The 21,487-nt window shown below is 40.4% G+C and overlaps 2 protein-coding genes across 9 annotated transcripts in view; both read right to left on the bottom strand.

Annotated features, from left to right (window-relative positions):
* CDC14A (cell division cycle 14A) overlaps positions 1-8,697 on the bottom strand; it is a 208,582-nt gene extending 199,885 nt beyond the window's left edge. Inside the window, exon 1 of the mRNA XM_057310436.1 lies at positions 8,612-8,697. The gene's annotated coding sequence lies outside the window, so the exon portion shown is untranslated. The remainder of the gene's footprint in view (positions 1-8,611) is intronic.
* Positions 1-21,487, bottom strand: part of RTCA (RNA 3'-terminal phosphate cyclase) — a 59,148-nt gene that overhangs the window by 25,048 nt on the left and 12,613 nt on the right. For 2 of the 8 annotated variants that reach the window (XR_008958765.1, XR_008958762.1), the window contains exons 8-12: positions 20,847-20,905; positions 14,365-14,459; positions 12,609-12,713; positions 9,394-9,496; positions 8,612-8,699 (exon numbers count right to left, since the gene is read on the bottom strand). Coding sequence is in view for 3 of the 8 variants with exons in the window: in XM_026497531.4 (XP_026353316.1) it covers positions 9,395-9,496; positions 12,609-12,713; positions 14,365-14,459; positions 20,847-20,905 (361 nt within the window). In the remaining 5 variants the exon portion in view is untranslated. Of the gene's footprint in view, positions 1-1,117; positions 2,848-6,269; positions 9,497-12,608; positions 12,714-14,364; positions 14,460-20,846; positions 20,906-21,487 lie in introns of those variants that run through there. The other 6 variants (XM_026497531.4, XM_026497529.4, XR_008958761.1 and 3 more) reach the window with 5 other exon arrangements.

Below are 21,487 nucleotides of genomic sequence, written 5' to 3' on the forward strand. Positions count from 1 at the left end.
AGTAGGGGGAGTGGGAGAGGGAGAAGCAGGCTCCCAGCGGAGGAGCCTGATGTGGGGCCCGATCCCAGAATGCCAGGATCACACCCTGAGCCGAAGGCAGATGCTTAACGACTGAGCCACCCAGGCGCCCCGCAAATAAATAAAATCTTTAAAACAAACAAACAGTTGGGGTGCCAGGGTGGCTCAGTCAGTTAAGCGACTGCCTTTGGCTCAGGTCATGATCCCAGGCCCTGGGATGGAGTCCCGCATCAGGCTCCCTGCTCAGTGGAGAGCCTGCTTCTCCCTCTCCGTCTGCCCCTCCTCCTGCTTGTCCTCTCTCTCACAAATAAATTTTAAAAAATCAAATAAACCTTTAAAAAAAATACAGTTAACTTTTGAACAACAGGGGTGGGGGTGGGATCAGGGACACCGGCTCCCCCCTATACAGAAGATCCATGTATAACTTTGACTCCCCCAAAACTTGAAAATTAATAGCCTACTGTTGACCAGAAGCCTTATTGATAACAGAAAGTCAATTAACAAATACTTTGTATATGTATGATTATACTACATTCTTTCAATAAAGTAAGCTGGAGAAAAGAAAATGGTATTAAGAAAGTAATAAGGAAGACAAAATACATTTACAGCCCTGTATTTATTGAAAAATATCTGAGTATAAGTGGACCTGTGCAGTTCAAACCTGAGGTCTTCAAGGCTTAACTGTATACAGCTTCCTGGGTCCCTGCCAGAATTACCCAGTCAGAATTTCCAGGGCGGAGGGGTGGACTGGGAGTTCGCATTTTATGTCTCCCCGAAGATGCTTATGTTCACAGAAGTTTGAGAATCACTAAGATTATAGAGAAATATCATTGGCTGAGACTGCAGCAGTCTGGGCCTGAGTGGTCTGAAAATAGGAGAACTGAAATCAGGATTAAATAGAGTAGCCTCCAACCAATCCTTAGGAAACTGCAATCTTTCAGGAATGCGTTTAAAAATTATCTTTGATAGCCTTTATAATTATTTCAATATATTATTCCAGATACATAACGTGGAAAATAGGAAAAAACTGAAACAAACAGCAGTATATATACATTCTACCCTAACTCCCATTAGACAGCGTTTAACATTTTGACATTACCTTCTAGTTTTTCTTTCTTTTCTTCCTTTCTTTTCTCTTTCTTTCCTTCTTTAAAGAAAGCTGCCTCTTCCTAACATAAGGATGACTTAGAAATGAGCTTCTTGGTCAGAAACATTATTGTGTCCAACTCCCATTAGTATAAGGACGGTTATACCGGCAGAAGCACTGTGGTCAGGGAAGGCAGCTCCACACCCTGAGTAAGTTCTCTACAGTGAGGACAAATTGCTGTCTGCATTGCCATCAACCTGCAATGACGTGGTTTTCTGGTCTTTCTTGGGGAAAGGTGCTCACTGTCAGTTTCTGCTATCGGCAGGTCCGTCACTCAGCAGTGAGGCCAGCCAGGCCAGCCTTGGCGAGGGAAGTTCATGTTGTTGGGCCCACGCACGACCTCATCCCCACTGTTGCGGCTTCGGAACAAGCACTCAGGTAACTGCATAAAAAGGCTGACTGTCCTACACAGACCAGTTCATTCTGCCCGCCTGGTTATTGAAGGTCTCGTCTCTGTGGATGCTCTCTTGCTTCATATTCACACGGGGCACAACTGTTTTTCACACCTTATGCTCATTCTGAGTCTCGTCCACATGCCTCTTCCCGTACCTTCTTTTGTTACCATCTGCCAAATCTTTGTTTTCTGATTTCCTGACATTTCAGCCAAACTGCCACTCACTGTCCACAAATCAGTTTATTTATCCTTCTGGCCATCTCTCAATTCAGACAGAGTGGACAACCAGACGTATCGCTCAAAGTTCTGTGCGCTGGGAGGATGTCCCATCAATACCGTCTCACCGGACGACTCCAGAATGGGGTTGGAATGCTGCTTCAAGGTGCTGCCAACACACGGTACAGAACTATCTGTAAATGAGGCCTTGGCTTTTTCTTCCTCAGGAACCTGTCACTGCCCCCCCGCCAAAGGTCACAGGGTGGTAAAGAGGCAGCGAGGTAGCAGGCGTAGGTGTGCAGGAGACTGAACCACCTTCCCGTGCAACGAGCTGCTGCCTTCAGGAGCTAACCGCACTCTGCATCTGATCTCATTTACACCGTCTCCACTTGATGTTGGATTGCTGACGCCTTCAACCAACTTCGTATCTTGATGGGTCAGAAAACATCTAGTTCATCATGGGAAGCTTAGGTTACACGGTCTCCAAATGTCCCAGATCAGAAGTTCAGTCTCCACCAGGGTTTCAGTAGCAAACCGAGAGCAGTTTCTGAAAAAATAGTTATGTATTCCAGAACCCTAATGGCTGGCGTTTCTGCTAGCATGACTTCCGTAGGAAGCCTCTGAAATGACCTCCAACGATCCCCGCCTCCCACTTTCCATGCCCTTGAGTCATCCTGGCCCCTTCAGTATCAGCGGGACTCATGGCTTGTTTCTCATTACTAGAATATGGCAGATGATGGGATAGCACTTCTGAGACTAGGTTATAAAGAGTTTGGCTTCCATTTTGGGGGCTTTCCCCTGCTTTCTTTCCCCCACTTCCTCTCTCTCTCCACTCACACGGAGAAAACAAGCTGCCTTGTAGTGCGAAGTCCTGTGGGAAGGCCCACGCGGCGCGGCAAGGAACTGAAGCCCTGTTTGAAGCCTGCCAACAATCATGAGCGAGGTTGAAAGCGGATACTTAACTCCATTCAAGTGTCGAGATGACTTCTAGCTCCACCCAGTGGCTTGGCTTGACCGCAAACTCACAAGCTACCATGAGCCAGAACCGCCCAGAGAGGCGGATCCTATATTCCTGACAAACAAAAATTATGAAATAATGTTTGCTGTTTTAAGCTGCTAAGTTTTGAAGCAATCTGTGATGCAGCAACAGATAAATATAATGACTACCTGCGGACTTACGGATGTTTTACACAATATTGCTTTTCATCAGGGAACTCACTTCTCAGCTGAAAGAGTGTATCAATAAGGTTGTTCCCATCAAGTGTGCTGGTCTTGCCAGGTATGACATCCCTGAGAAGCAGCAGAACTGAAGATTCAGTTACAGAGCCAGCTGGGACAGAATACTCTGAAAGGTTAGAGCACTAAACTATAGGATGCGGGCTGCTCTTGGGACCAGAGACTAATACAGGGTAATCTCTCTTCCACAGCCAGGATACGTGGATCAAAGGGTAGAAGTCAGAGTGCCTTCTCCATTACTACACAGTTCATTACAATCTCCCAAATTTTGTTTCCCATCCCTGAAACTCTGATTGTTGCTGGGTTAGAGGTTTTAATCCCCCAAGGAGAAATGCTTCCGCCAGAGGTCGCCGCAATGGCACCGAAGAATTGGAAGATGAAACTTCCACTGGCCATGGACAGCTTCATACGCTACGGAAGTAACGAGGGAGGGATCACTGCTTTTGCTGGGGCAATTGCTCCCAATTACTAAGGGTAAACTGAGCGGCTGCTCTAACCCTGGACACAGAGAAGGACCACGTCTGGAGCCCGAGACCTTCTTCGAGGCACTCAGTATTCTCAAATCCAGTAGTAGTAAAAGCTAAGGCAGAACCACAGCAACACAGCAGACAGACCACAAAGGTTTGGTCCTTTGGGAATGAGGCATGGGATGACCTCCACCAGGAAAAGAGCTCCGACTGGCTGCGGTGCCTGTTGAGGGTACAGGGAACAGAGTGTACAGCAGACGCAAGCGCACAGGACTGCAGCAGTTATGAAAATGTTCTCCCTTGTCTGTCATGTACATGTTGACATATATTTACTTACTTTTCCCCTCTCCCTCATCACCCCTCTTTAGTTTGAATAAGGACTGTTCTTGGTGATTAACTTTACAATTTATATGTTATAGAATATTCAGATGGGATTCAATAAAATAGAAAATAACATTACTCAGAAATGGCTATGGTGACTGTTGGGACTTTGGACCTCTCTTTTGAGGAAGAAGATGGAAAAGCAAAAAGACGTTAATGTTGTGTAAGACAGAAATACGTAAATGGATAATGAATGACCAAGATGATCGATCTTGCTATTTACGGTCTCTCAGCTCCAAGTACACCTTTCAAAACTCTGTCCAACTTTGTTTTCATACGTAAATTATAATTTCCAGATTCCTATGCCCACTGGCTTCTGATTAGGTTCTGCAAAAGGGAAACTTGGGTGGAGAACGGAAGACAAACAAGAGAAAAAACTCTTCCTTCTAGTTCCTGTCAGGATTGCTCCAGCACAGTGGCAGCAAACCAAGGCCCCAAGCCTCTTTGAGCTGGCCCTGCCACGCGCTCTGCAGTGCCTGCTAGGCAGTAGCAATAGCCCCACTGTGCTCCCTCCCCTGCAGAGCCAAGCCGCAGGCACCTGTCTGGGGGCATCCCTCTCCCCTGACAGTCTGAGTACCTGCTGCAATGCTCCTGCCATCTCATCACCAGCTAAAATGTACCCTTCTTAAGAGATCTGATCATCAGCCCCAAGAGAACACCTCCTTCAAACTCACAGGCTCTGGTGACACCAGTTGTATTAGTCGGGGTTTTCCAGAGAAACAGAACTGGTATATTTTACACACCCATATAAAGCAGAGAAGGAGAGGGACGGAGAGAGAGAGAGAGAGAGGTATTTACAAAGGCTGAGAGATCCCACGATCTGCCATCTGCATGCTGGAAACCCAGGAAAGCCAGTGGTGTAAGTGAAAGGCCTGAGAGCTAAAGAGCCAATGGTGTAGACTGCAGTCTGGGTGAGAAGACGTAAGAACTAAGAGCACCAAGGGCAGGAAAAGATTGATGTGCTGGGTCCAACAGTTAGGCAGAGAGGGAATTCAACATTCCTTTGCCCTGTTGTTTGTTCTATTCAGGTCTTCGGTGGGTTGGACGAGGCCCACGACATTGGGAAGGACCCTCTGCTTTACTCAGCTCACCAATCCAGATACCAATCTCTTCTGGGAACACCCTCAAAGATATACAGAGAAATACTCTTTTACCAGTTACCCGGGCATCAAAATTTTTCATCGTAAGTTTTAATAGTTACAGCAAAGAATCTCATTTCATTTTATAAATATGGCCATTTTCAAATAAAACTATTCCATCACTTTCAAATTTGTCCACTGGACTCTAAATACTATAGCTATTTGATATCCACAATTTCCATTAAAGGAAATACATTCAAATTCCTTCATAATTTGATCATATTTTTACGCTTAAAAGTTCACCTTGTCCTATTTCTCTGCAATAAAAATATGCATGTTAATTTGCATTGTTTTAAAGCATTCAGTGAACACAAGACTCTTAAAAATGTTTTAAATTTCTCCTGGCTTGATTAATTACAATGAGTATTATTATAGAATTGAGCAGAACAAACACGTCTTTTGAGTATTAAATAAAAAAGTAAAATTTTATGGTTGTAGATCTCTTAATGAGATTGATGCTGGGTTGTTTTTGTTTTTGTTTAGATTTATTTAGGGCCTCCTAGGTGGCACAGTTTGTTTAACCCAGCGTCCTGCGATCGAGCCCCACGGGTCGGGCGCCCTGCTCAGCGGAGAGTCTGCTTCTTCCTCTCCCTCTGCCCCTTCCCCCGCTTGTGCTCTCTCTCTCTCCCTCTCAAATAAATAAATAAAATAAAAATAAATAAATAAAAAATAAAGATTTATTTGAGAGACGGAGAGAGAGGGAGGAGAGAGGGGCAGAGGGAAAAGGAAAGAGAATCCCAAGCAGGCTTGATACTCAGTGCAGAGCCCGACTTAAGGCTCAATCTCACTACCCACAGATCATGACCAGAGCCTAAATCAAGAGTTGGATGCTCAACTGACTGAGCCACCCAGGTTCCCTGATGCTGTTTGGTTTTTTTTTTAAAGTAAGCTCTATGCCCAACATGAGGCTTGAACTCATGACCCTGAGATCAACAATCATATGCTCTACTGACTGAGACAGCCAGGTGCCCCAGACTGAGGCTCTTTTTAAAAAAATTAGGTCATGTATCTATGGTACTGAGATGAGGCAGAGCTCACTGGAAATCAATTGCAAAAAAGATTATCAAGCCAAGGTGGAGTTTAAAATATATATATTAATAATTATGTGCATATTTACAGAATGTTAAAAATATATAGATACTAAAACACACTCCACATGGTAGGAATGAATAGAAAGCAAAGAAGTAATTGATAATTCCTACTGAGCAATAAACTTCCAAAGTTTGAAAGAAAAAAAAAAAAACGGATTTAAACTTTCTTTCTTCTTCTCCTTTTTTTTTTAAAGATTTTTTTAAAGATTTTATTTATTTATTTGACAGAGAGAAACAGCCAGTGAGAGACAGAACACAAACAGGGGGGGTGGGAGAGGAAGAAGCAGGCTCCCAGCGAAGGAGCCTGATGTGGGGCTGGATCCCAGGACTCCGGGATCACGCCCTGAGCTGAAGGCAGACGCTTAACAACTGAGCCACCCAGGCGCCCCAGATTTAAACTTTCTAGTAGCCTTTGGCCAAGCTATGGAAATATTTCTCCTAACAATCAGAAAAATGTTTTTTTTTTTTTTGAAGATTTTATTTATTTATTCGACAGAGATAGAGACAGCCAGCGAGAGAGGGAACACAAGCAGGGGGAGTGGGAGAGGAAGAAGCAGGCTCATAGCAGAAGAGCCTAATGTGGGGCTTGATCCCAGATCGCCGGGATCACGCCCTGAGCCGAAGGCAGACGCTTAACCGCTGTGCCACCCAGGCGCCCCAGAAAAATGTTTTATTTAAAGATGTAAGGCTGATCTGTAGAAAGTAAACACTGATGCTTTCACCTCCTTACTTAAAATCATGCAAATATATAAAATAAAATACAAGTTTATATCTTAGTTTGAGTAGAGTTTTCGGAGACTATTATTTCAAATTGTCCCTTTATTTGGTGCCTTGGAGATTTTCTTATACTCTGGGGAATGCACTGTTGTAAAAATAGGATGGATAAAAAATACACTTTTCCTTTGTAAGGAGGAAAAACGGCATTTGTGAGAAAGAAGCCAAAAAGAAGAACCTGCAAAGTCCTACCGTGACAGCAGGCAACTCAATTGTAGGAGGAAGTACATATTTTAGCAGAGAAATTTAGAAACAATTTCACTAAAAACTACTGTCATCTGCAAACTTGAAATTCATGGGAAGGCTCTGTGAAACTCAAGTGGTATGAATATCCATTTGAAGGCTACTGGTTTAAAGAATATTCTTAACGACCATTGTATACGTAGCATAAAATCAACAGAATTACTTGTATTAAGAGGTATTAAAAAACAGAAGAGAGAAACAACTGAAAGAGACTTTAGACGCAGAAGTAGAAATAGAATACAACTTACAACTCAAGGAAAACAGTCTGTCTTCCTCATCATTATTGCCTGCCCTGCCCTGCACAATGACTAGCACACTGCAGGCGCTCAATGGATAGTGAAAGATAGCAGATAAGCAAAGTATATCTAGAAACAGCAGGAAGGGGGTGCCTGGCTGGCTCATTGGGAAGAGCATGTGACTCTTGATCTCGGGATCGTGAGTTCGAGCCCCATGTTGGGTGTAGAAAGAACTAAAAACATAAATAAACTTTAAATAAATAAATAGAGCAGGAAGGCATTACGACAGCAACAGAAATCAAATTAGAAAGGCAGTGTAATTGGCAACAACAAAACTCTGATAGACTTAGTGGAGAAAATGCAGTCATGGCATTATTAAGATTATAAAAGAAAAAAAAATAAAACCAACAATGAGAGGGGAAAAAACAGAGAAATATAATTTTATTTGGGAAAAATAAATAGAAATTCAAATCACTTCGAGGACTTAGCAAAAATTTCTTTGCAGTTATCCCACCTTCATTTTACCTGAGCTGAAACTCAACAATACTGACACATCGAAGCCAAGATTAATCCTAAACTCATCAGGTACACTGCTGACCTTAAATCTCTCATTATAAAATTCCCAAATTCTTTTTTTTTTAAAGATTTCATTTATTTACTTGAGAGAGAGAGCGAGAGAGAGAGAGCGAGCAGGAGCAGAGGGAGCGGGAGAAGCAGACTCCCCGCTGAGCAGGGAGCCCGACGGGGCTCGTGAGATCCCAGGACCCTGTAGATGCTCAACCGACTGAGCCACCCAGGCACCTCCAAAATTCCCAATTTCCGTGTTCCAGCCTACCTTTATTTAACACACACCCTGCCAGAAGCAGCAAGGATACTACCCTAAAGACCGCCCAAATTTATCACCCCTCCAAAAACTATACTAAAAGTATAGCTTTACTCTAGAATAGAAAGATACTCCACATCTCAATTGTCATACAGATGAGCTTATAAAATTTAACTACTTCATGAGAACATGAACAGCAAGCAAAGACTACTATCACATCTTCAGAACAAACTGAACACAACTGCCCAAAGCCACAACAGCCACTGATATCATAATCATGATTATGTACATGGGAGTAATTTTTTTCATTACACTGTTCTATACAGACTAATTCGGCACCTTCTGAATGTATTATAATACCATCCCCTGGTTCTATATCTTGGACTACGTTTTAATTATCCCTGGATAAAGTCCAAAGCAGAACCCAGTTTAAAAGATTTCCTCACTGTATTGCAGGACAGCACAGTCAGCTGGAAGACCAAACCAGTTTCATCTGAGTCACAACCTCAATGCCTGCAGGGACCAGGAAGTCATCTACGCGTGGAAGCAGACCAGGTATAAGACAACAGAGTGTGATGAAAAGCACACTGTTCTCAAGGTGCTCAATTACTTTTTAATTAGATTTTGAGTCCGCGGAATGTTTTGAAAGCCAAACAAAAACATATCGAGGCTGAATTTGGACAAATTCACTAGGGTTCAAATTTTGCAATCTTCATTGTTTGGATTTCAAAACATTCCACAGATTCAAAAATCGATATTTACCAAGTGCCTGTTGGAAAGAAGGTACAATAATACAAATGAGAAAATGCTTATTAAATATTATTGTTGACACAACAAGTACTTGTAAAAAGCTGTCTCATCATACCTGACATGAGGTTTCGGTAAAGGGATTAGAACCAGAGCCAAATCACAGATCTACATCCCTGACTTAATCTATTATGTAAGAAAGAAAAACACACTTCAGGTGGAAAGAATGCTCTATTTCAATACTTTAATACAGAAATCAGCTATCATACATATCCATCAACTCTTATATTTCCCTGTCCTTATCTCGGGAGATAGTCAAAGTGAGATTAATTTGGTGAAGCATTCTCAGCAAGTCTACGACACTCTAGTTCATCTCCATACTTCTGTCACGTCCTTTAATAAGTTACTTCTTATTCATTGTTTTCTAGTATTTATGAATTAGTGCAATACATCATTGAGGTATTATTTAAAAGGCAAGTACCCTATAGATATGGATTTGTCATTCCAATTCCTTGGCACTCAATAATATAAGCGTCTTTAGATGCATCTTCTTCGTCTTCTGATTTCTTCACAGAGAATTTAGCCTGAAACCAGAAAAGTATTTAGTATATAAGTAATACGAGGAGGGATGGAGGGAGAGCCCATAAATCCAACTTAAAAGGGCAGGTAGTTAATATCAAACTCATTTTATTGAAGCAGCTAGAGGCACAAAGATCAAGTGACTCATGAGAAATTCAGCAGCCTGGATATAAAATATTTTGCTCCAGAATCATGACTCTTGTTCAGAAATAATACATACTTGTGCAGTTCCGTCAGAATGTGCAGCCTGGGCCCCACTCCATATCCACTGAATCAAAATCCCCAGGGTATTTGTAGGTTAGGCAATTACCACTTTTAAGATCTCAACTGTTAACTGTAACACACCTTTACTATCTACTTCCTAAATTTTTTCTAAAACATGGCACTGAAGTGTTTATACTTCTCTTATTTTGTCGAGTATCAAGATTTTTATTTCCCTCAAATTTTTCTTGCCAATTTAATTCCCTAAATATGCTATTCAAAGAAAATTAAGCTCAGAGAAGGAAGGTGGGGGGAGGCCCTTCATCTTTATTGGGTTTAACACTATTTTTCACTTGTTAACTAACTCAAGTTTGGCTTTGAAATATGTGGTATCTATTGCTGTATTGTGGAAACACGATTTTTTTTTTTTTTTAAAGCTACTGTGTTTATTCTAACAAACCAATTAAAATCAAAACAACTGAGTGGGTTGAATTTGTAGCAAAGGGATTTCAAATATGCCTAAAACCTTAGGATTCTATGAAACACAATTTGAAAACCATCATTCTGGGGCCCTGTTAAATAGTAATATTCACAAATTATTCCAGTTTCAGTATTATGTGGCAGTGTACTGATACATAGCAGATACTGAAAATTATTGGTGAATGAATGAACACTGAATTCTGAGCTATACAGCCAAATTATTAATGTAATTGTATATGTGTGTATTTTTCACATTGTAAGCATTATGTAAACATGAAACATAGGAAGAGTCAAGGAAATCATTTCTAACCTATTTATAAATATACTGAAAACCACAAAAATTTAAAGCTGGAAGGAGTCTTAAGGAACTATGCATCAGCCTCTGATTTTGCAGATCAATTATCTGCACTGAGGCACAGAAAGATAAAGCAACTCGCCTGAAGTCACTCAGTTAAAATACAACAAAGCTGAACAAGAAACCAGAGCTATAAATGCCAGCTCACAGCACTTTCCACTGGGTATTCATTTCAAATAACATGTCAGTGTCTCTTACATGCAAAGTACTATAAAAGGGCAGACTATATGACTACAACTTGGTCCCTACTCTCAAGGAGATCATAGTCTACAAAGAAAGACAACCATTACAAATACAGCATTAATGGAGTAAAAAAAATACAGCTAACTATCCCTTGACATCAAATATAATTTGCCTTTAATTCCTATTAGCCTTTTCCTACAATTGAACCAAAATTAATCTATGCTTTTTTTTCTTTTCTTTTTTTTTTTTAAAGACTTATTTATTTATTTTAGAAAGAGAGAGAAAGAGCATGAGCAGGAGGGGCAGAGGAAGAAGGAAAGAGAATCTCAAGCAGACTCCATGTTGAGCACGGAGCCTGATTCAGGGCTCAGGCTCACAGCCATGAGATCACAACCTGACCCAAAACCAAGAGTTGGATGCTTAACTGACTGCACCACCCCAGCACTCCCTATCTATGCGCTCTAATGAGAAAAAAATATACATTATTAAAAATCACACAAATAAACTGTTGGGCATAGGACAACAGTGACTTTGTGCTTAGTACACTTCTATAGTATTTTTTTTTAAATAGTGTGAATTACTTTTATAATTTTTAAAAATACTTAAGGTCAGCACCTTCGTAAAATTCAGTTATAAATTTTACGTCACTTTATGAAATTACGAAGACTATAAGAAAATAGAACTATGCAACGTTACTGAAAAACTCAAGAAATGAAGGTGTATGCATTAAGAGTAAAAAAAAAATACAAGGAGAAACACTTTTAAGAGGAAAATACCTAAATGTCAACAGTGGTTTTACAGGCAAAAGGGAATTATGGCAGGTTTTTTCCCCTTATTTTCCAAATTTTCTATAAAGAAAATGTATTAGTTCCAGATGAAATATACATGTTAGTCACTTTTCTAAATTAAGAATGCTGTAGAAAAGGCAGATACGAGCTTATGCAATACTAAATCCTACTTCACGAAAAATTATACATCTGTTTTTATAAAAGTTAGGAAGGCTGGTGTTAAAATTTCAGCAAGTATTCCATTCTACCACAGAAACACAAGAAAATGAAACATTTAAAATGTTATATATATAGTTAAGTTTATGGCCAACTACAAATCCCTTATGATTGGATTTCATAGTTCTCATCAAAACGTCTTTCCTCTGTAAGGCAGTACCACATGTGGGCTCTGACGTATGCTTTCCCAGGTACGCTCAAAGTATAGCTCTGCCACTAAGAAACTATATGGTCTTGAGCAATTAATTGAATCCCTCTACCTCACTTTACCTGCATGCAAAAGAGAAATAATAATAAACAGCCATCTAAAATGGTTATGCAGAGGGGCACATGGGTGGCTCATCAGTTGAGTGACTGACTCTTGATTTCAGCTCAGGTCGTGATCTTGGGGTTGTGGGATCAAGACCCATGTTGGGCTCCACGCTCGGCAGGGAGACTGCTTGGGATTCTCTCCCTCTCTCCTGCTGCCCCTCCCCTAGCTCTTGTGCTCTCTTTCTCTCTAATAAATAAATGAATCTTTAAAAATAAGTTAATACGGGGCGCCTGGGTGGCTCAGTCAATTAAGCGTCTGCCTTTGGCTCGGGCCCCGAGCTGGAGTCCCTGCTCGGCAGGGGGCCTGCTTCTTCCTCTCTCTTTGTTCCTCCCCCTGCTCATGTTCTCTCTCCCTCTCTCAAATAAATAAATAAAATCTTTATTAAAAAAAAAAGCAAGTAATAACATGGTTATGCAGAATAAGATGATACAGGTAAACTGCTGAGTTAGCTCAATGTCTGCCACACAGGAAGCACCAGGTGAATGACAGCAATTATGATTACCATAAGTTTTCCATTTATACAATCTGACCCAAAACTGGCTACAGTAAAAATCAATTGCCCTATCTAATGGAATACTCACCTTTGCTAGTTGTTCAGCAAAATGTATAGCCGTTTGTGTATGGAGTGTAACTGGTCCTGTTTTTATTCTGGAAACTCCACAGGCTAATGCCATGAAAATGATCAGCTATTAAAAAAAAGAACAAAGAAGAAAAATTTCACACATTCACTAATAGTTGGAGTTAAAATTCTACTGCTTACCACATGAAAATACTACTAGAAATCAAAACAGCAAAAAGAATTTCTACTTGTTTAGGTTTCCAGAAGTCCTAAGAAGATGATAGAAAACCTGTGTCACCCACAGTCTGTGCTATGGTACAGAAATGCTTAGCAGCAGTTGTCAACATAGATTTTCTACAATTACTGTTTAAGAATAAAATATAGAGTTAAAAGTTAATATATTTAATCAGACCAACTGTCTCTACAAGCTGGAATATATGACAAACTTTTCTACTCTCCAAAATTACAACATTTTAACAGGTAAATAAAGACACTAATACAGAATTACTGGGAATAGAGAGTACACCAAGGTAAAAAGGAAGAGACTAGAAATAAGGGAAATTGTCTTAAGAAACTAGTTATGGGGGGGAGGGGTGCCTGGCTGGCTCAGTCAGAAGAGCATTCAACTCTTGGTCTTGGGGTTGTGAGTTCAAGCCCCATGCTGGGTGTAGAAATTACTTAAAAATAAAATCTTTAAAAAAAAAGAAAGAAAGAAAGAAACTGGTTAAGAAATCCTGAAGAGCATATTCTAATGTAGATTGCTGGTTTGAGATTAAGGAGAAAAAAGTGTGGTAGAAAAAAAAGAAAATCTATTAAGACAGTGGACCATAAAGAGATCTTACTTGGAAATATTCACCAGCATCTCTCTATGTAAGTAGATGTGTTAAGTTTGAGAGGTCTAGGACACATCCAAGTGGAAATGCTGACAGGCACAAGGGGTATGAATTTGGAGTTAAGGAGAAGGGCCTGAGCTAGCGATTTAAATGTGGGAGTCATTCATGCACAGATGGTACGTAAGCTGTGACACTGGTCGAAACAACGGAGGGAGTGAATGTAGGTAAAGAAAAGACACATGAGCCTGAGCCTAGGGATTCTCCAAAATTTAGAAGCTGAGAAGTTGAAAACAATAGTAATAACAAACTAGAAAAGAGACTAGAATACATGGCCAGGGAGAAAGAAAGATAATAATGTTTCAGAAAGCAAGTGAGAGGGGCGCCTGGGCGGCTCAGTCAGTTAAGCATACAACTCCTGATTTCAGCTCAGGTCACGATCTCAGGGTTGTGAGATCCAGCCCGCACCGTATCAGGCTGCCCTGGGCGTGGGACCTGCTTAAGATTCTCTCTTTCCCTCTCCCTCTGCACCCACCCCCGACTCTAACAAGCTTAAAAAGTAAAGGAAGAAAACTAGTGAGCAAAGTATTTCAAGAAGGAAAGAGTGATCAATTGTGCCAAATGCTGTAGCCAGGTCAAGATGAAAACTGAAATTTAAGGTATTTAACTCCAGAATATTTAAAAGCTGGCTGAACTAGGACATGCCAATCAGTCTCTGAAAGTCAATGACTAGAATTTATATTCATTCTGGGGCACCCGGCTGGCTCAGTCGGGGAAGTATGCAACTCTTGATCTTGGGGTCGTGAGTTAAGCCCCACATGGGGTACAGAGATTACTTAAATAAATTAAAAAAGCTTAAAATAAGATAAAACAAATTTATATTCAATCTAATTACCAAATATTCAAATCTAATAAGTTCAAAGGTTTTTATCGTAAAAGCATCATTACCTGGTCCTGCAGGTACTCATCCACAGCACCACCATGTCTGAGATTTGCTAACAGCATCTCGGCGGCTTCGATTCCAACCTTGTCTGCATTTACACCTACGACAGACGCAATGTAAAAAAACTAAATTAATTATGAAGAGGCAAAAAGCTGAATTAACATATCCCAGTTAGCACCGGCATAACATTTTTTAGGGCTCTGAATTCACCCAACGCAATTTTTAGGATAAGACCTTTAAGTATATTTAATCTTCTGAGAGCTTAGCACATGCAAATAATTTATATCTTTAAATGAGCCTAGTGGAGGAAAAACCAGGCTGCTCTGGCCCTGTTTTAAAAGTACTAATTATGAGGGGCGCCTGGGTGGCTCCGTTGGGTAAGTGTCTGACTCTTGCTTTTGGCTGGGGTCGTGAGTGCTCCGGAGTCAGCCTGAGATTCGCTCTTTCTCACCCTGTGCCCCTCCCGCCTGTGTGCTTGCTCTCAAAATAAATAAATAAATCTTAAAAAAAATAAAAATACTAACTATGAAACCAATTTATAACTAAGTTATGATCCTATAGCGCTATGCCTCAACTTCAAAATTTAAAATTTGCAATTTACACGTTATAATTAGTCTGCAGGCACTTCTATTAGAATTAAAGGATTTTTTAAAAGTCAGAGAATTAATTTTCACCTAAGGAAGAGCAGATAAAAATTCTCATATCAAATACTGTAAAACTGTATTCCTTTAAGATTTAAACAGGCATTATCTTATTTGAAAATACTTATTTGCCCTACTCCCTGCTTTTCCACACCTACCCCAAATCTTCGTACAATGCTAAATACAAAATAAGACTGTCAAAAGTAGTGGAGTTATCAGATGATTCTTTTTTTAAAGATTTATTCGAGAGAGAGAGAGAGAGTGCAGGGGGAGGGGAGAGGGACAGAGGGAGAGGCAGACAGAATCCTCAAGCAGACTCCCTGCTGAGCACAGAGACTGACCCAGCGCTGGATCCCAGGACCCTGAGATCATGACCCAAGCTGAAATCAAGAGTCGGCTGCTTAACGGACTGAGCCGCCCAGGCGCCCCTCAAATGTTTTAAAGTATTCACTTTAAAAGAAGCCCCTGGCTACAAATAAAAATGTCTTTTAAGGCATGACAACATGGTTAGTTTTTATTTCTATTTTATATTTGGAAATTCATTTGATTATAAATATGCCTTGGTAACATTTCCCAGAAAAGTGGAATTTTCAAAATTTTAATTGTTTTTCCTTATAGCAATTATTATAATATAACAAATTAACTATCTTTACAACATCCATCAGTCAAGTACATGACTGAATTCAGTGATTTGGAACATGTGATATGAATCTCTCAACTACACAGCCTCTTCTGTTTCCTCTTTCAAGTGGAGATGGAAATGGAGACGATAAAACCTAAGCTGCAAGGCTGCTACAGAAATTAGAGATGACATTTATAAAGCATATGTTACCATGACTGGTTCATAATGAGCTATTAAGAGTAATAGTTAATACCGCGTACCTAGTATGTGTGTCCCACACTAAGTATAGGAACTGGTTCCTTTGGTAAGACGACATAAAAAATACTCATATATTAGAGAATCAGAGGACAAGTTGGTACTAAGCTCTAAGGTATAAACTATACCCCCAATGAAAGTTCAGAAAAGGAAAAGATTATAGGTTCTAGAACAATTAAAGAAGGTTTCATGGAGCATAAAGGACTTAAGTGAGTGCTTGAAGAATGGCTAAAATTTGCACGGAGGATAAGGGAGAAAGAAAGAATTCCTGCTTTGGCAGTGTTAGCGAGCAGCAGACGTGCTAACGTTTCTCTGCCAAGTGGCAAAGTGCTTTCCAGAGTCATTCACACTCCTCTTACCCAGCCGCCCTGATAGTGAATAATGGTATGAATGGATCTACCTCATTACCAGCTATCACTAGAGCTCTGTGGCAACTCAACAAAATTAAGTATAGATGAGAAATCTGATTAGTACTGTGTTCTAAACAAAAGAGCAAAATCCTAATTTCCTCTGAAGTTTTAATGCTTTTCTATGGACAAATAATCTTCTGGTATTTTGGATATGTCTTAAAAAGGTCTCAATTTTGATAGTTTATAACAGCAAATTAAAATGCACATTCAATGATTTAGGTATCTTCTAGCTTATTAAAAGGACAATACTATAAAATGGTTATTAGATTAAAAAGAGAAGGCCAAAGGATTGATTTTAGGACATCAGAGAGATGCCGTGAATTACCACATATAGTGAAGGAGGGAAGGCAAGTGCTTACTCTAACATTACTAGGCCATTTCCACACACAGGAAACAGGGACTGATTAACCAGAGGCACAAGTCATCATAGCTGACTGTTTTGTACCACAGTAAAGAACATAACTGACTGAGGAGCGTTAAGTGTCCGACGCTTGATTTCGACACAAGTCATGATCTCAGGGTTGTGAGATGGAGGACCACGTAGCTTAAGATTCTCTCTCTCCCTTTCCCTCTGCCCACCCCCCTGCTCACTCTCTCCCTCTGAAAAAAAATAAGTAATTAAAAAAAAAATGTTTAAAGAACATAACTAACTGGAAGACAGAGTAAGCAAAGAATACACAACAATGTAAAGACAAAATATATCCTGTCCGTACTGCAATCATATAAAGTTGGAAGGGACCCTAACGTAAAGACAGTGGTCCAATCTCATTTTTCAGGAAAGGAGAGCCCAGACTTGCTGTGCAGAATAATGGCAGACATAGGACTAAATCTTAGGTCTTCTCACTCTCAGCTTGGTATTCCCTGTTACAACAGACTGCCTCCATCTAAAGCCCCAGGACTCTCTCAAACAAAACAAAACCTTGCCTTTGTTACAAGATCAAAGAATGTTATAGCTGGAAGGAGGACTTGAGAGATTCTCTGGGCTAATTCTCTCACTCAATAGATAAGGAAACTAAGATCAAAATAGTCTTAGTGACTGAGACAGTGACAGACATGACTAGTTTATAGACTACTGCTTCTACCACAAACGACGGCATGGACAAGCAGCTAATGTTGCTTCTGGTAATAACCCGCAGACATGAGGATTCGGGGTCTGGTGATTTTCTAGTTAATTTCAATCAGAAATGAAAGGGGACCTTTTCCCCATCAGAAATGAAGGGGGACAATGGAAGCTATGACATTCCCTCTGATACCCTTAAATATATACACTACCTAGACTGAGAGATAAGACCCCCAGTGCCTTGACATCTGTTAATGTCACCTCCCTTGACATCTGTGCCTGCTAGGAAACAAGGGAAAGCACCATCAGGAGCCAGTCACTCCGAGCGAGTATGTTGCCCTATCATCTATTCCCTCCTCCTATTACAACTCTACAAATAAGTACTGTGCACTCCAAAACCGTGTTGTCCAAAGACAACTTCGAAGTAAAAGTGGTCTCATACGACAAAGTAAGAAAAAAGTGTTGATGGAATATTAGACATTTTTTCAGAGCTGGCCAGCAAAGTTCATTCCAGGTATTGCTGATAACAGAGTACTGGTTGCTTTATAATCTCAATGTGACATATCTAAAACTATCATCTCCCCTGGCAAACTAACTTGACCTCTAATACCACAATCTGTAAATGTTTCTAGTTATCTGAGCTAGAAATCTAGAAGGTCATGCTTCACATGACCTTCCTCACTTCCCATATGCAACTAGTCACCAAATATCTACTGTCTGTCCTAACACCCTTGTTATTGGTACTCCCTTCTCTAGCCCCAGTCACTGCTTTCCTTTGTATAGGCCCTCACCTTTTTCTTTCTTCCCTCCCTCCCTTCCTACCTTTCTTTCTTCCTTTTTCTTTTTCCTTTCTTTCTTTTCTTTTCTTTCTTTTTTCTTCCTTCCTTCCTTCCTTTCCTTCCTTCTTCCTTTCCTTTCCTTTTATCTTTTTTCTTTTCTTCTTTCTTTCCCTTTCTTTTCATGAGTAAAGCGACAGAAATTTATTAAGTGAAGATACAGAAAAAGCTTTCAAGAGTGAGAGGGGTCCCGACAGGGTTGCCAACGGGCCCTCACCATTTCTGGAACAGCTACAATAGTTTTGTCCTTCTGCCTCCCATATGGTTTTCCTCTAATCCTCCACCTATCTATCAGAATTACCTTTCTGATATTATATTCCTCCTTAAAATCTTTATGTTTTCATGATGAAACCCGAAGTCTTTTCCATGGCCTAGGAAGTCCTTCAAAATCTGGCCTCTTTGAACCTCTCTAACCTCATCTCCACTCCCCCACATCAGATCCTGTACTCACCATACTTAGGTGTAGTTGCCCAAACAGAAAACACTACTCTTTTATGTTAGCACTGTCCTGTGTCCTTCCTCCTTAGCTCACTATGTCATCTGGCTAATTGCTACTTACCTACAGAATCCACTGGAGGATCGCTGAATGATAGAAGCCAAATTTGGGGTCAATCAGCTCCCAAAGGAGAATTAGCTGTTCTTCCCCTGTGTTCTTATGGTACCCTGGGACTACCAAAATCATTGCACTACTCCGTCTCCTCTGCCAGACTAAACCAGGAAACAGGACAGTGGCTCTTACGTCTGTGACCCTAGTATACACTACCTGGCACACCCTGGTACCCAATGAACTCCTATTCTACCCAATGTCTGCCCAGCACTTATTACTTACATGGGCTCTTAGTCCCTGCTTTATATTTTGCATTATCTTTGCTTTCTCAACACTGTTAGGTACAGGGAGGAATCAATGTGGCTCATTATCCACACTGATCGCTCCCTGCACCTAACAAGTAATTAGTGTACTCTAAATGTGTATTTTTGATCACTACTTCTCAAACTTCATTATACCTCAGAAGTATCCGGTGAGCTTGTTAGAACGGATCCTTGGGCCCAACTTCCAGAGATTCTAATTTGATAGGTATGAAATAAACCCTCAAACCTGTATTTCTTTTTTTTTTTTTTTTTTTTTTAAAGATTTTATTTATTTATTTGACAGAGAGAGACAGCCAGCGAGAGAGGGAACACAGCAGGGGGAGTGGGAGAGGAAGAAGCAGGCTCACAGCAGAGGAGCCCGATGTGGGACTCGATCCCGGTACGCCGGGACCACGCCCTGAGCCGAAGGCAGACGCTTTAACGACTGCGCTACCCAGGCGCCCCTCAAACCTGTATTTCAAACAAACTCCCAGATGATGATGATATGCTGCCTGTCCAGCAATCACACTTGAAATAGCACAGCTTTAAACAGAACTCATTTACATCAGGTCGAACTGGAGATGCTGATTGTACTTACTCTACCATGTTGATAAGATCTGCTGCCCAACAATATCTACGTCGACCAAGTGAGCAAACTAAGATTACCTGAATTTTTTTTCTTTTCAGCAGTAATAATGCAGTTAAACAGCATAGCAAGGGTAAGCATCTTTTAAAGACCTACCAAGTAGGAATGAAGCAATCGACTACCACACAAACAAGAAGTCCAACTAGAAGTCACCTCAATGGCAAAAGTGACCTCAAATATTACAATCAATTACGATGTATACACACATCTCCTCTTCCGAATGTACTAAATCTTAACTACATTTCCCTTTAACAAAAATATTCGGTTTTTTGAAATCACCAATGTAATAACTGATGCAGGGAAGAATCACCAATAAATACTTAAACCACTGGATGAAAGCTGTCTAGGAATAAGATAATCGGATGGTCTCAAAGTATTATCCCAGATGACTTACTACTTACGGAAAGGGAAGGGTTTATAGCAGACAGACCTGGAGGACATTACTTTCACCAAGCGATCACAGTCAGCTTTACCAACATTATCACCAACCCTGTTGTGATACAATGGAATGTACAGACACCTATTCCTACTAAAAATGTTTCACCCAAATATATCTAATCATGAGACAATCAGACAAATCCAAATTGTGGGAAATCCTATGAGCAAATGGCCTGGACTTTTCAAAATGTCAATATCATGAAAGAAAAAGAAAGGTGAAATTATTCTGAAAAGAAAAGAACCTAGACAGACATGACCAATTGCTATGAGCGCTCAACAGACAAACACTGCTCTAAAAAATATTTTGGAGGCAACTGGTTGTATCTGAATATAACAAATTCTTTGGGTGTAAAAATGCTATAGTGATTACGTAGGTATTGCTCCTTAGACATCCGTGCTGCAGTATTCAAGGGCGAGACACGCTGTCTGCAACTTACACTGAAATAGTTCAGAAACACACTAACTTGCAGCTAAAAGCTCACTACTGGTAAGTCCTGGAGAACAGTGTATGGATGTTCATTAGTCATTCAACTTTCCTATAACTTTGAAATTTTTCAAAGTATAAAGTTAGGAGAAAGAGTGAAAATTTAACTGACTCTAAAACAGAATCAGTTAACCATATCCTCTTACGCTTGTCATCTATCTTGCTGTAACATTCTAAACCTGACACATAATTAAAAAATTTTACACTAGCCCCTGGAAATTGTGGACCCCCTTCGTTTATCTGTACCTCGTTTACCAAGCGACGATCCAGCAAACAAACAGCCGGTGGATGTCTCAGCAATAATGCTATGTGGGGAAAAAAAAGTATTACTATCTATGCTATAGTCTAAAATCACATGCAAATACAATACAGTAGAATACTGATTATTAAGCACGTAGAATTAAATCTATGTAACATATTGCAAAAATGAAATTCTTTATACAGAGAGCAGCATGATAAGCATTCTCCAGCTTCATCAGGACATCAGTATCCTTCAGCACTTCCAACAAGAAGTCACAACAGATTCTAGTCCAGTCACAGGAAAGGAATGGCTCTCCTAGAAGTTTTGTCATCCACACTAAATGATACCATTTCTACTGTACTATAAGTATTTTATGAGGGCCGCTTGGGTGGCTCAGTGGGTTGAGCATCCAACTCTTGATTTCGGTCATGATCTCAGGGCCGTGAGATCGAGCCCCGCATGGGGCTCTGGGCTCAGTGCAGAGTCTGCTTGGAATCTCTCTCTCCCTCTCCCTCTGCCCCTCCCCCCACTCACACTCACTCTCCCTCTCCTCCCTTCAAAATAAATTTAAAAATTTTTAGTAAAAATAAAAAATATAAAGTGTTTTATGATTATCTAAAACATCCATGTGTTTGAACTTGTGTGA

Source organism: Ursus arctos, unplaced genomic scaffold (assembly GCF_023065955.2).
Source record: "Ursus arctos isolate Adak ecotype North America unplaced genomic scaffold, UrsArc2.0 scaffold_12, whole genome shotgun sequence".
NCBI classification, from domain to species: Eukaryota; Metazoa; Chordata; class Mammalia; order Carnivora; family Ursidae; genus Ursus; species Ursus arctos.